The sequence below is a fragment of the Bos javanicus genome, chromosome 1, assembly GCF_032452875.1.
Source record: "Bos javanicus breed banteng chromosome 1, ARS-OSU_banteng_1.0, whole genome shotgun sequence".
In the NCBI taxonomy this organism is placed as follows: domain Eukaryota; kingdom Metazoa; phylum Chordata; class Mammalia; order Artiodactyla; family Bovidae; genus Bos; species Bos javanicus.
In genome coordinates this window covers 112033240-112048578 of record NC_083868.1, presented here as the reverse complement: position 1 = coordinate 112048578, position 15339 = coordinate 112033240, and the positions used below count along the sequence as shown (strand labels likewise).

The 15339-nt window shown below is 38.6% G+C and overlaps 1 protein-coding gene and 2 non-coding genes across 3 annotated transcripts in view; 1 reads left to right on the top strand and 2 right to left on the bottom strand.

Moving 5' to 3' along the window:
• Window positions 1–15339, bottom strand: part of PLCH1 (phospholipase C eta 1) — a 253512-nt gene that overhangs the window by 78227 nt on the left and 159946 nt on the right. Inside the window, exons 7-8 of the mRNA XM_061418010.1 lie at window positions 5173–5266; window positions 3003–3206 (exon numbers count right to left, since the gene is read on the bottom strand). Coding sequence (XP_061273994.1) covers window positions 3003–3206; window positions 5173–5266 — 298 coding nt within the window. The remainder of the gene's footprint in view (window positions 1–3002; window positions 3207–5172; window positions 5267–15339) is intronic.
• Window positions 2646–2718, top strand: TRNAG-GCC (transfer RNA glycine (anticodon GCC)). The gene has a single exon. It is a non-coding gene; the product is annotated as a tRNA-Gly (tRNA).
• Window positions 10959–11031, bottom strand: TRNAC-ACA (transfer RNA cysteine (anticodon ACA)). The gene has a single exon. It is a non-coding gene; the product is annotated as a tRNA-Cys (tRNA).

Genomic DNA, 15339 nt, shown 5'->3' with positions numbered 1-15339 from the left:
GCCAAAGTATTGGAGTTTCAGCATCAGCATCAGTAGCTGAGTTCAAATGGCCATGAAGACCTCTTGTAAGAGCTAGTGCTGTGACGAAAACATTGGCAAAGTAGAAATCCTCTAACCAATTTCCTAGCCACGAAATAGCCAAGTCCATTTTTTTCAATCAGACCACACAATAGAGGCCCCTGAAAGCACCCTGACAAAGAGTTGGTCAGATCTGAGGACCAGCTGAGAGGTTAACATGACAGCTTTTCACAGTGGAACTTAGAAATGTTCCACCCTGATAGCGCTCCCAGAGATAACAGGGAAAGCTGTAAACCGATTATAATGGCAATGCAACATCAGTTCCATAATGAGAGTGAAAATCCCCTGGACAGAACATCCATATTTATTAAGCAACTAGGGCTGAAAATTAAGGGAAATGAAAGGCCATGTAAAAAAGAAAAAAAAAAATGTTGTCTATGTGATTTGTTGACAAACCCACTTCATCAAAAACAAGACTGATTAGTGTTCCTCAAGTCACGATATACACCCTGACCAAGGATATTGCTGCAACTGAACTAATAGAGATGGAAAACACAATATTAACCACACAGATGCTTCAAAGTGGAGAGATTCTTCAGGTCACAGTACCATGAAGAAACTGTCCAGAAGCATTACTCTCCTTCTCTAAGTACTATACTTGCCAAGAGCTGCTTCAGAAAATTATCTGTGGGCCTGCAGTTTTTAATCCACCACCTGCTACATTCTATAAATCAAGTTCCTTAAATCCTAGCCACAGCTGCTTAACAATAAAAACAACTTCATCCGGAACCAAGGTAGATAAAGCACTGCTGGGTGTCTATAGATTGGTGCCTCCGGACCCAAGATTGAAGTGTAAGCTAAGATCTTCATATTACAGGGCTGACAAATTGTCAAGAGAGCATGAAAGATCAGGTTATCAAGTTCTAAAGTCTTTAGAAACATGTAGATATTTAGATGCCAAGCAAATGCCTCCTATTAAAGCCAACCTCCCCTCTGTGCTTTGCATTATGTTTTCTGGCCTTCCTTATGTGACCAGATGGCCTGCATTTGACCTCACCTTGGGCTGGTCATGTCATTCAATGCTTGCTCCTCCAAAGACCACACAGGCTTCCTGGAGAAGCAAAGTGGTGCAGTCAGACAGCTTGAGTTGAAATACCAGCTTCCAACCTTTCCAGCTATGGCACCTTGAGTCATCAACCCTACCCCTCTTCTTAAGGAGATCACTCCATCTTCCTTAGTGCTGTAAGAACTAAATGAGAATGTATGGAAAGCAATTAACCAGAATCTAGCCCACAAAAGGGGATGAAATCATGGTGAATTCCCTGTTCCTTCCCAGTACATTAAAAGCCAAGGTGACCACCATAGTTTCAAACAGGAAGCTGAGTACGTACAAAGCTGACCAAGTCTCCCAGATAAATACACTTCTTCTTCTCAATAAAACCTTCCAGAAACTGACTTTCACCATCCAGTCGTAGACTACTCCAACAGTGAAAACTTCACACCAAACCACAGAGGAGGAATTTGTTGATGCAGGTTTGGGGAGGGAGATATTTGAGAGACTGCAGTCCCCTAAGTGGGACTTGTACATTTTCACCTACACTTACACATGAAGGTCTCTGTAAGTGATCTCGTACACTACCACATAGAAAACTCAGAATTGTGGAATCTTTATCTTGTCTGGATCCTTCTATTGTTATTTAACTGACTGATAGGAATGTCTACATAAATGTTACAGACTTACTAAAAACCCAACCCAGGGACAGCTGAACTCATCCACGCTCTTCCTTTCGGGCCCCCGAGTAGATGATGGCTCCATCACTCCTTCCAGCTCTCCCCTGCTTGCCTTACTTCCTTCACTTTTCTTGCTAGGTCCTGCAAGTTTACTTCTTTAATATCCATATAAACCTCGTTCTCACTTAGTCTAAGCTTTCATAATCTAATCTTCTATAATCCTTCCTTTGAATCATTTCAGTAGCTTTCCCACCATTCTCCTTGCCCCAGTTTCACCTCTCTTACCCCTCTACAAACATATATCATTAAAAAAAAATTTTCTTCCTACACTGCTGCCCAAGCAATCTTTCTAAACTGCAAGTGTGACCATATCAATGTAGGTATTAAAACAATTCACTGGATGCTTATTACCAAAAGCTAAACCTGAAGCTCCTTATCACAGCACTCAAAACTCTTTCTCGCAGACCCATCTATTTTCCCTGACTGACTTATCTCATTTTACCACACCCCTTCACTCTCTGTACCCCCTTTCTACCACATATGCATCAACTGGTCGAATTCTCACACTGTATTATTGTTTTTAGTGTCCACTTCTTCTATTAGACTGTGAGCTACTTAAAGACAGAAACTATGTCTCACATCTGTGTCCTCACCCCCAAGAACCTCCTAGAAATTTAATAAGTGTTGGCTGATTGACACATCATTAAGTATCTTAAAAATAAACAGTTATTCTAAACTGTTTTTACCATCATTTAATCAAAAAACTTCCATGTTCATCACAATTTTTCAGCACCTGAAGGTGTGCCTCCCAACTGCTAGTACATATCTCTCTCCCTGCTTGATCTGTAAGGGGGAGACAGGATTATGAATTAAGAATGACTTTACAGACGGGTTTTTCCCTGGTGGTCCAGTGGCTAAGACTCTGGACTGCCAATGCGGAAGGCCTGGGTTCAATCCCCAGTCAAGGAACTAGATTCTGCACACCACAACTGAAAAAGGACCCTGCATACTATAACTGGAAGATCCCACATGTCCAAATAAATAAATGTTTTTTAAAAAGAAAGATCACAGGCAATGACCAGGTCCTGCTCACTCTTTAAAAAAAAGAAAGAAGAAGAATCACTTTATAATAAGTGGAAACATGGTTTTGATTAGTATGAGTACATTTTTTAGGTCTCCATTATTTCCACTAGACTTTATTAACTAAAGGACATATTCATTGACACACATTGGCGCTCAGACAAGGCACGCACCTTCCACACAGCGACAGCCCTCCTGCAGCACCCGCGCATACATGTCCACTTTGGACTGAGACAGGAGCTGGTCCCCAGTCAGGTATGTGTTGTGGGAGGAAGCAATGTAGTAGTTGCACAGGGGCTGATCCATGTCCTGGTACACTTCATGATGCAGGGGGTTAAAGATGTCACAAGCAGGACTACGCATGAAGTTCGTGAAGCCTTTGGAAAAGAAAGGGAAGTGTTATAGCTTTGAAGCCAAGGACTTCCCTGCCGGTCCAGTGGTTAAGACTGCCTTCCAGGGCAGAAGGTGTGGGTTCAATCCCTGGTTGGGGAATTAAGATCCCACTGGCCTTAAGGCCAAAGAACCAAAATATAAAACAGAAACAGTACTGTAACAAATTTAACAGAGGATTAAAAAAATGGTCCACATCAAAAAAAACACAAAAATCTTCAAAATAAATTAGTAAATAAAGCCTATATACTTACCCGACTCCAAGAAGTACAAAAGAGATCAAAGTTTGTCCAGAGTGCTTATCTTATTTACCTTCAGGACAACCTTTGCAGGGAATACTGAGGCAATAGGGGGATTGCCCAGGTCAAATAGTGTCAAAAACTGCAGTGTGACTTTGGGGAGTAGCAGTTTAAATGTAACCTAAAGAAAAACAGACTTTTTAAGAATTTTGATTGGGGGAGTGAGGGGCTTATTGCATCGCTATTCAGTAACTTCTGAGCTCCAGCTGTGAGTATGCAGTGTGACCTACCAGGTGGCTGATGCAGTGTTAAAGCCGTATTTATCCAAAGTGATATACTGATCAACAGCAATCTGATAGGTTGTTAAGCTGATTTGAAAAACAGTATTGTCTGTGTCATAGTGGAGGTAAAGGTCAGGAATTAGGCATAGCCTAAAATCAGGGTATGATTATTTGACTATGAAGCTGGTTTGGGAAGATGCTGCTAATGGCTAGCACATTTGATAAAAGTGATAAAGTGCTGTAAGATTATGCAGAAAACCCTATCAGTTTTTCTAAGTTTTTCAAAAACATATGTTTCTGGGTAGGAGAGGCATTCATTAATACAACAAATATGTAAATGTCCTACAAGTACTTAAATGATCACTAGGGTAAACCATTTCAGCTCTTCAAAAATCCTGTGGTAAAACCACCAGTAGATAGCCTGGGAAACTGGAGAATTTCTTTATGTTCATCTTCATGGTTATGGCCATAACTTAGAAAGCATGTTTAATTCCATCTCTTAAGGCCCTACACCAAGGAAGTAATTCATTTATTGGTAAAGAAAGGTCCAAATTAGTTTATCTTCTTTCATTGTTTTTAAAATAGCTTTTAAACATATAAACATTAAATCATTTCTCATTTTAATTAGCCTCTGTCCCCGGAAGTAAACCTACAGTGTCAAAACCCCCTTGTCTACACTGAGCCTGTTTGGGGAATAGGAGGCCAACAATCAAAACTGGTGAGATAAACCATGGCTTCGGATGCTCTTGTGGGCAGTGGGGGGGTGCCCGTGGTTTTTTTTAATTAAGATTATGTGTTCTGCCTAGGACCTGTTCTCTTTTGGGTAGCAGGCTACAGTTCATTTCCCTATATATTTTAAATACATGGAACTTACAAATACATGCAGCTATATAACATACCATTTCATTCATATGCAAAAACCTAGGAGCTAGATTCTGAGTATAGAACTATGAGCAAATTACTTAATTTCTTTAAGCCTCACTTTCTTCAACTATAAAATGAGATAGTCATTAACAAAATTTTCAGTTCCTACAACCTCTCTACCACTACCAACTAAGTAAAACAAATGAGTTGCCAACATTTTAAAAGAAACATGTTTATTTAAGACCAAATTCTCCTTCCTTAGGTTGAGACTATTTCTAAAAATTAGGCATTTAAGAAAAGTCAAAATATTTCTTGGCATATATTATACGTAGTGGTATCAAGCTGACTTGCTCAGAGGGGAAAATGATATTGTCATTGCAAAAGTAAGAGAAACACCAAAATCATGACATCTGATTTGTAGCAAGTTATGTGTGTGTTGTGCATTTTGTTTGAATCATCTGTAATTCCAAGGATATCTCCCGATTTCTTTTCCTAAAAATTTTGCTAGAAGGTAACTTAACAATACTGAATGGAGAGAAATGAGAAATTAAGAATATTAATCATTTTACCTTCTATGCCAAGGACATTTTTCACCTTATTTTCTTCAGAAACTTCAAATTTCCTTATGATGTCAATACAATAGTCTGTTGTCACATTTGTCATCTAAACAAAACAGAACAATAGTAGAATACTTGCAATTTCATGAGATATTTTCCTCCATGCTAAAAAGGCATGTTGATTTTTTAAGCATTCTTGATACAATGCAAAATGGTGAAATGAGCAGTGTTTGACGTTACTTGTGTCATAACTACTTAATCTTTGGAAAATGATTATGAACTCAGTATTCCTCTGCATCTTTCAGATTTAATCAGTGAAAATAGTCATTCAACTATTGATCTCCATGAAGCAATAAGATTAATAAAACCAAGTCAATAATCAGTGCAAATGCATGACTGAAAATCCACTCACTATAAGTCTGCTGCTGCTAAGTCGCTTCAGTCATGTCTGACTCTGTGCGACCCCAGAGATGACAGCCCACCAGGCTCCCCCGTCCCTGGGATTCTCCAGGCAAGAACACTGGAGTGGGTTGCCATTTCCTACTCCAATGCATGAAAGTGAAAAGTGAAAGTGAAGTCGCTCAGTCGTGTCTGACTCTTAGCGACCCCATGAACTGCAGCCTACCAGGCTCCTCCGTCCATGGGATTTTCCAGGCAAGAGTACTGGAGTGGGGTGCCATTGCCTTCTCCCACTATAAGCCAGTAGCTAGCAAAAGTAATGCCTTCCATACAAACACTGAAGTTGGCTAATCATAAATTGTATGTAAAAAGAAAATGACTCCCTACCAAAGCATAATGTTCTAGGTAAATCCACCTGTGTGTATATATCTACAGATCCTTCCACCAATTCATGGGAGCAATCTGCCATAGTGATTCAAGAACATAAAGGTTAGCAAAAGAAAATTAAAAGGTAGGTGAGAACTCTGGAATGAGAGTGCTTATATTCAAATCAACTGCCTCATATTAACATATAGCGTGTGCTCTTAATATTCAAATAAACTGCCTTACTTAAGAACACATGTAACAGTGTGTTCTTACATAAGTCACTCACACTCTCTGTGGCTACCTTATAAGGTAGCTGTGAGGATTAAATAGATTAATAATTCTAAGAAAAATGTATGGTACCCAAAAAAGCTGTATATGCGAACAGTACTGAGTTAGTCTGAAGTTTGCTCCCTGATAGCTCAGTTGGTAAAGAATCCACCTGCAGGAGACCTCGGTTTGATTCCTGGGTCGGGAAGGTCCCCTTGAGAAGGGAAAAGCTACCCACTCAGTATTTTGATCTGGAGAATTCCATGGACTGTATAGTCCATGGGGTTGCAAAGAGTCAGATAGGACTGAGCCACCTTCACTTTGCTGCAAGTAAATTACATGCTTAGTGTGTTACTAGGAAAAGCAAACTCTGAGAATAATCTCTTTAGTACTAACAAAGGATGTGATATTTTGATCAAAAATTCATTCAGTCCCACAATTGAACAACAATATTTAAATATACTAATGAATAACAATAGAAGATAAGTTGGGAGCCAGTATTTTATATTTCTATGATATTCTCAAAAATTTCATTACCTCTTAGGTGCAATACTTATGTTCTAGTGAACTCTAAATTCAAACCATCTATTTAATATCACTTAAATTTTTGCAGGGAAAGAAAAAGCTCTACAGTGCAACCATTTTTGCATGTTTGAAGGAGCACAGAATGCTTTGCTCCCCTAAGGCTAGCTGCATTCTTTGCATAAATTTTACAGTCTTTACTGCATGCAGAGGCCTCCTTAGCAGACATCACCCCAAAATACATAAATACATGATATCATGCTACCTGTGAGTAACTTGATTGAGCCAGTCTGGCTTTTGATTAACTCATTGATTCATCTGTTATAAGCTAGAGACTTATCACATGCAGTTTAAAAGATAATTTCTCACAAAACAGAAAGAAATTGATAAAAAAAAAATTGTATGTTCCATTGGAAGACTGAGCTTACATTGCAATTATTTGGTTTATGAGGCCATTTGTTCAGAGACATCAGGGCCTTGCACTAGCCTCAGTCTACCAGGAGCCTGTGAGATCTAAAAACAAAATTCAAACAAACAACAAGAAAAAAAATCCTGGCATCCTAGGATGGAGTTAATTGCCCATGAGAACATGTTACCAGCTCAAAACACAAAGAATGTGCTAACGAAAATCATATTTGAAAAGTATCATTAAATTAGTGAAAATATCAGTAGGCATTCTAGAAAGCCCACAATTTTCTGAGCACCATATAAAAATTAATGAGAGCTAACCGAAAATACAAGTATTAAGGATTAACTCATTGAAATACAGTAAAACCTCATAACAATGAGAATGGAAATGTGAGCAAATCAGTTCCCATCCTTCCTCCAGCCTTCCTTTCATTTAATTAACCTCCCAAGAGCAAAATCCTGCACTTGGAAAGTTTTCCAGACCTCACTTGGAAAGTTATATTCGGATTTTACTTTATGAATGAAGGTTCAATGTACGTTAATACTCTTTAGTGTCCTTCCCCCATTGTTTTGTGTTCTATTTGACATGACTGATAAGACAGAATAGGAACATTTTCTCCCTCTTTCCCACGGAGTTCACTTGAAAGTCTTGTTTGCTATCAATATCTGAGCTCCTCACTGTCTTTTAACACTGACGATTGTTTATTCTATATAAGGCAAATGGTGTGAAAAAGAACTTGAGGAAAACTTGATAACACATTCATAATGTAATCAATGCTGTGCAGTTTATTAAAAGTCCTTACATCCATAATCTTTATAGTTCTTGTAAACTTAGTATTTTTATCTTCATCTTGTAAGTAGGAAAATGGACACAAAGAATGGTTACCTATCACAATCAATCATACAATCATTAAAAGGCAGAACAAAGGTTCAAATTTCAACTTTCTGAATTCAAGTCCAAAGCTTTTTTTCTTATGTTATATCTATTGTCTGGGAGTTTTTCTTTATTTCTACTGAGAAATTGAAATACTTTCCAAAGTGAGTATTTTTTTTAGTATAGCTGAAATTCCCGCATTTTAACTTAACTTTTGAAATTTTTGTAACTTTCAAATCCATTCATTTGACTTCTTTGATAATTCCAGATTGGTATGATTCCCCAAACACAAAATCATAACATAATTTGCAAAGAATTTCAACATGGCTAAACTCTCTTCCCTTTATTTTTACCAAAGTAACATATGCATAGTTTCTCCATCCATCCTCCTGTGCTTCTGCTCGTATAGAATTTTTTTCTGATTTAATTGCTGAAATTCCCACTCATCTGTTTAATTTACAACGTTCCTATCACAAATTTTTCCCAGTGACTCTAATGGTATCTCAGTATTATTTTCCACATCAAGGCAACAGGTAATCCATGAATTTCATTTTCTCCTCTATAAAGGTCCTCCTTCTTCCAGGCTGGTTGTGTTCTAGAACTTCACTCAGCTTTTTGTCCTAACTTCATTGTGTCATTCTTATTGAAGAGCACTTGAAAAGTAAATTATTTCTTGTACATATTTTTCTGTGTTATCTGTTTTTTTATTCTGTGTACACATTTGGTTGACAAATTAACCAGGCAGAAAATCCTAGGTCAGAAATCATTGCTTAATGTTTTTTTTTTTTTTTGGCTTGCAGAATTGCTGTTGAGAAGTCTGAAGCCATTCTGATTCCAATTCTTTCCACAGGACCTATTTTTGTTAATTTGGTAAGGGATTTTTCCCCCTTTTATGCAAGCTTTTAGGTGTTCATTTTAACCTTGCTGCTGCTGCTAAGTCACTTCAGTCGTGTCCGCCTCTGTGCGACCCCAGAGATGGCAGCCCACCAGGGTCCCCCGTCCCTGGGATTTCCCAGGCAAGAACACTGGAGTGGGTTGCCAGTTCCTTCTCCAGTGCATGAAAGTGAAAAGCGAAAGTGGAGTCGCTCAGTCGTGTCCGACTCTTAGAGACCCCATGGACTGCAGCCTACCAGGCTCCTCCATCCATGGGACTTTCCAGGCAAGAGTACTGGAGTGGGGTGCCATCACATTTTAACCTTAGCATTGCACAATTTCATTGTGATTTGTCTCTACGTGGATCTTTCTATATTCACTGTGCTTGGCACTCAGTGGATGCCAACAGTTTAGACACCCCTACCTTTTGGTGCTAACAATCTTTTGTTACTTGTTTGATAAATATTCTCCCTTCTATCACATCTTTTTCTGTAACTCCTATCATTCAGATAGCTGATCTTCAGGATTAATCTAATAATTTTCTTCTCATTTATCTGTTTCTTTGCTGTTTGTTCTCCTTTTTGGGGAAATTTTCTCAACTTTATCTAAGATAACTAACAAATGTAGCTCCCTGCTCTTCTCTTCCTCTGAGTCTTCTTTTCTCATAGCACCTTGCTCTTTTTTCATGGCTGCAACTTTTTTAATTATTCTGATGTATTAATGTCAGTTTCTAAAGTTTCCTTCCCCTGCATTGTCTCTTTCCTCTAAGTTTCTTGAGTTACTTGTTTGCCTTTGTCTCTTTCTTTATAGCAGAGGATTTCCTCAAACATGTGGTAAGCCCTGGTTATTTAAAGTTCACTTTTTAAGTCAACTATTTAAAAACCTATTTAAAACTAAGGCAAGGAAAAATTGGTTGAAAGCTCTGTGTTCTGGAGCAGAGCTTAGTGACTCGTAAGCTTCACTGTAGAGTTCTCCAGTGGGACTCTTAGGAAATTTCTGATGTAAATATCTTTAGGGGGGTTCTCCCCCTTGAGTTTATTTCCTAGAGCTGGAGACACAGCGGGAGAATCCATTCCATTTCTCTCCCCTTGCTTCTGGTGCTGCTGGCAAACCCTGGCTTGAGGCTTCATAACTACAGTCTCTGCTTCCATCTTCACACATCCACCTTCTTCTTTCCGTGTGTCTGTGTCTTCTTTTCTGTTGCTTATAAGGACACTCATCGCTGGATTTAGAGTACACACAAAATTTAGGATAATTTCATCTCAACACCCTTTAGTACATCTGCAAAGACCCTACTTTCAAATAAGGTCACATTTACAGATACAGGGAGTTAGGACTTGGACGTATCTTTTCAAGCTACTATTTAACCGACCAAAGTTAGTAATATTCCTCTAAGGAAATTTTTCCAGTGTCCTACTTGGAAGAGTAGGGGCTATGGTTCTCACATTTCAGCTCATAAATATTCACTTAATCTTTGTACTTTATCCATTTCCAAAACTTAAGAGACTTAAAACAACCACCACTAACTTGTTCACAGCTATGTAGGATGGTAAGTGGGGCTGGGTCCAGCGACACAATTATTCTGTTTTCACCTGGGGGTTTCTAGCTAAAAGTAGGCAGCTAGTCACATGACTACAGTCATATAATCCAAAATGGCTTCACCAACATGACTGTGGTTGCTGTTGGCTGAGCCTCTTTATGTGGTCTCTCCTCCTCGGAGAAAGTACCCAGCTTCCCCACATGATAGTCTCACAGCCACAACAGGGCACAAAGGGAACTGCCAAGACTCTGAAGCCTACGTTCCTTGTACGTCAATTCTGCCACAATCCACTAGTCAATCCAAGTCACAAAGTCAGGCCAAGTTCAAGGGGCAGAAAAATAGACTCCACTTCTTGACAGGAGGAGAAGCAAAGTCATGTTGTAAAGCAACACACATACAGGGACATGGGAACTACTGTTGTTGTGAAGTTGCTCAGTCATGTCTGACTCTTTGCAACCCCACAGACTGTAGCCTGCCAGGCTCCTCCATCCATGGGATTTCTCAGGCAAGAATACTGGAGTGGGTTGCCATTTCCTTCTCCAGAGGATCTTCCCAACCCAGGGATTGAACCTGGGTCTCCCGCTTTGTAGGCAGATGCTTTTACCATCTGAGCCACCAGGGAAGTCGGGAACTACTATAGCCATCTTTAAAAACCGCCTGACACATCTCCTATGTTTCAGAGCCCTCGCTCAGGTGTGCCTGGCATGACTTAGTCCAGAGTCTTCTGGTCCACTCTCCTCCATTTTTTTTATTTTCAGTTTCATGCCAGGGTGTAGAAGGGACAGCTGCCCTGCTACCACAGGGAGGGGAGAGGATCTGGAGGCCTAGCAGCATCTGGATCAGACTTCCAACCAATGCTTGTGCTTTCAACCCCTGCTCCTCTCCTGTTTTCAGAGTATTGTGTGAATTTCATTCTTGAGCTTTCTTGGGTTCTTCCAGGCAAATGAACATGTTTTTTGGTTTCTTGCTCAGTGGGCTTGGGTTTCAGTGCTCTGGGGTCTCCTTTAGATTAGACAAGTTTCAAGATATTGCTGTTTCTGTATCCTCTCCTATTCTCTTTGTCCTTGTGGTTTTACAGGGAGCAGGGGTCTTTTTACTGTATTTTTTGGCAATTTCAGGAGGGAGCAGAGAAACAACTGAAAAAAACAACTGCGGTAACTGTTTATCTCCCCAAAATGGCTACTCTAACTCATCCTAAAATTAAGGTACAAATTTCAAAGCATTTAAACACAAAGCTATTTCATAGAAAATGTCTTTTGGGAACTGTATTCAAGAGAAAAAATATTACAAGACACAATTACTCTGAACAGTCTCTCAACTGCTTTAACTGTGAATGATTAAGAAAAATGAAATAGATTTGGGAAAGGCTCTTAATGGAATGCTTTTTATGATGAAGAGAATGCTTTAAAAATAAAAGATAAAGGAATACTAACACCAGAAAGGGATAGTTCTATCAGAGAAGAATTTATAATTATTTCCCACAAGAGATGTGATATTAGAATGACCATGACTCTCACCAAACCAGTCTGGATTCAGTAAAGGGTAATGAAAGGAAAGGGCAAAAATGACACTTATATAATTGAGTCAGAAAAATCAAGGGTATATTTCAACAGAAAAAACAAAAAAGCAAAATGAGCAACTGTTAGAACCACCACAAAGGGATAATATATAGGTCTGTGTCATATAAAGTTCAACAAGAAGAGGACCTTCTAGCATGGGATCACATAAGTTCTGAAAATTCCCCTGGAATTAACCAACCACATGCATATTTCAGATAAAAAGCCATACATAAATAGAAATCTGCTTTTGACTCATCTATGGCACTGCCTTTGCTCTTGGTTAACAGCTAGAAGCATTTGCAAACTATAAAGATGCTTCAATATTCCTGCCTTCTCTTCCTTACTCTTCAATACATAAGAAACAAAAGGATTAAAAAAAAGGTAGAGGCTTGCTAAGAAAGGCTGTCGAGGAGGGTGGAGGGAATGAAATAAGATTCTTACTCCTAAACCAAAACTCTGAAAAGAATCAAACACAAAATACATTCAGCCCAAGGGAAGGAATGGAGATGCAGATGTGGAGCGTGGACTTGTGGACACAGTGCGGCGGGGAGAGAGTGGGATGAATGAAGAGGGCAGCATCAATTATACACGATCAGGTATAAGATGGATGGCTGGTCCCTTTCTTCTCTGCTAGAACTATCCCTTTCTGGGAGGTTGCTGAGTAGCACAGGGAGAGCCCATTCTGCTGCTCTGTGATGACGTGGAGGGATGGGATGGGGGTAGTGGGGGAGTCTAGGGAGGGAGGGGATGTATTTATAATTGTGGCTGATCTGCACTGTTGTATAGCAGAAACCAACACAACACTGTAGAACTTAAAAAATATATATATGCATATATATATATTTAAATTAAAAAAAAATAGAAAAACTGGAAAAGGGTCTCAACCAACTCTTGTACTCTAGAACCACAGACTAATGGATGTGTGTGATACTGATCTGTGGATGCAAGGAAGTGACGGAAGGGAAAATCCAGCCAACTGGCTTCTTCCCTAACTGGCACTTCTTCATGGATATAAAAGGCAGTGAGACTTTCTCTGAGCATATTGTATTTTAAGGATGAAAGTCCTAATCAAACTGCAATTGGACTTGTCAAAGTCATCAATTCAATTTTCAAAGTGCTTAAGTGAAATAAAAATGTCTGGCCTACAGGCCAATATTTGAATTCCCATAATCCTGGACAGCATATGTGGCCAGCAGTGATATTTCATTTCACAACTGAGTAAATCTGTAAAATTTGAATACACTGGTGTCTACACCAATCTGATGCCATCAGAAATGAATGAATTACTGCCATATGGATCGTCAAATTGCCTCAGATTTGTTACACTGTGAAAATCCCATTTCGAAACTCAAAACCCTACAAAACTCTTGACTAATGACTCTCCTGCTGCACACTTAGATTATGTCCAATTTTTCTCTCTGCTAAAAAATGCTGAAATGCACAACTTGATAACTTTTTTCTATGCACAACTATTTCCTTAGGATGAATTATTAGAAGTAAAATGGATTGGTCAAAGTTTTATATATTATGTAAAAATTGATAAATAATAAAACTACCCTATAAAAAGATTGTATCATTTCCCAACTTCACCAGAAATATACATATACCATGTTTCATACTATATTTTAACCTTTATTAATTTGATGGCTGAAAAATGGTCTCTTTGTTTTACTTCACATTTTTTAATTACTAGTGAAGGATGAACATTTTTAATGTTATTGACATTGTACAATTTTTTATGTTTTGTACATTTTTCTACTGAGTATTCATTTCTCCCCCCAATAGTCTGTACAGTACTTTCTACACTAGGGAAATTCACTATTTCTCTCTTTTGTATATTGTATTTTCCTAGTTTGAACCTGACATTCATTTTATCATGTTTGATATATTGGACCACATATAAAAGTTTCAGAACACTAATATTTTCCTTATGGTTTATGCCTCTTGATACACGATAATTTTTTTTCTAATTTTATTTTATTTTTAAACTTTACATAATTGTATTAGTTTTGCCAAATATCAAAAGGAATCCGCCACAGGTATACATGTGTTCCCCATCCTGAACCCTCCTCCCTCCTCCCTCCCCATACCATCCCTCTGGGCCGTCCCAGTGCACCAGCCCCAAGCATCCAGCATCGTGTATCGAACCTGGACTGGCAACTCATTTCCTACATGATATTTTACATGTTTCATTGCCATTCTCCCAAATCTTCCCACCATCTCCCTCTCCCACAGAGTCCATAAGACTGTTCTATACATCAGTGTCTCTTTTGCTGTCTCGTACACCGGGTTATTGTTACCATCTTTCTAAATTCCATATATATGTGTTAGTATACTGTATTTATGTTTTTCCTTCTGGCTTACTTAATTTTTTTTAATTTATTTTGTGTTAAATCCACATGTAGCTTCAAGCTAGTTTAGAAAATTAAACTGGAAATGGGTAATCACCTGCCAGGAGCAGAAGTCACAGAACAGTGGCTTCTATTTTGCCCAACTAAAATTTACTGGTTGAATGTCAATATAACAAAAGGAGGCAAAAAATACGTGCCCCTTAGCAAGTGACATCCACTACTGCTATTCAGCTAGATTGGGTAAATTCCGCTAGCACAAATTAATTTGAAGTCAATATCTTTAAACGTTTTAATTTTTCACACTACTGTGCTTCCAAATATCTCTGTCAAAGGGCTTTCACATTCATCACCGCTATCAATCTTCAATCTGACACTGTGAGATAAGGAAGGTAGGTATTAACTCCCGTTTTTACAGATTAGGAAACCAAGGCTCAGAAACAATATTGATTGGTCTGTGTAAGATCCTCCAACCAATAAAGCTTACTGAAACTAACACAACATTGTAAAGTAATTATCCTCTAAGTTTAAAAAAAAAAAACAACTTGCCAGGTGTGAAATGCAGACTTTCTAGACTCCTGGTCTAATGGTCTTTCTACTATACTAGGAAGAGTTCTGATGAGAAAGCGAGAGGAGTTATAATTGCAAGAAACAGGGTAATAGAGATTTAGAAAGGCATATTCTCTTGGAGGGGTGGGGATTCTTCTATTACTCCATTCCCATTTTCTACTTGTCTTAGAGCTAACTTTGTTAATGGAGAAGCTCAGCCTTTGCCAAATTATCAAACTAATTTAATAACTGATTAGGATAAAACATTTTGCTAATACTATCTGGCTTAATCCTTAGGAAAGCAACAATGAAATTTATAAATCTGTTATGCCTTAAATGTATGTGATGGTGGTAATGGAACAAAGTAAAATATTACCAGGTCTAGTGTCTTTTTTCTGACATCACCGAATCTCTGATTCTCTGACACCAACTGGGTTCCAATGATGCAATTCAGTTCTGACACTGACCACCTGG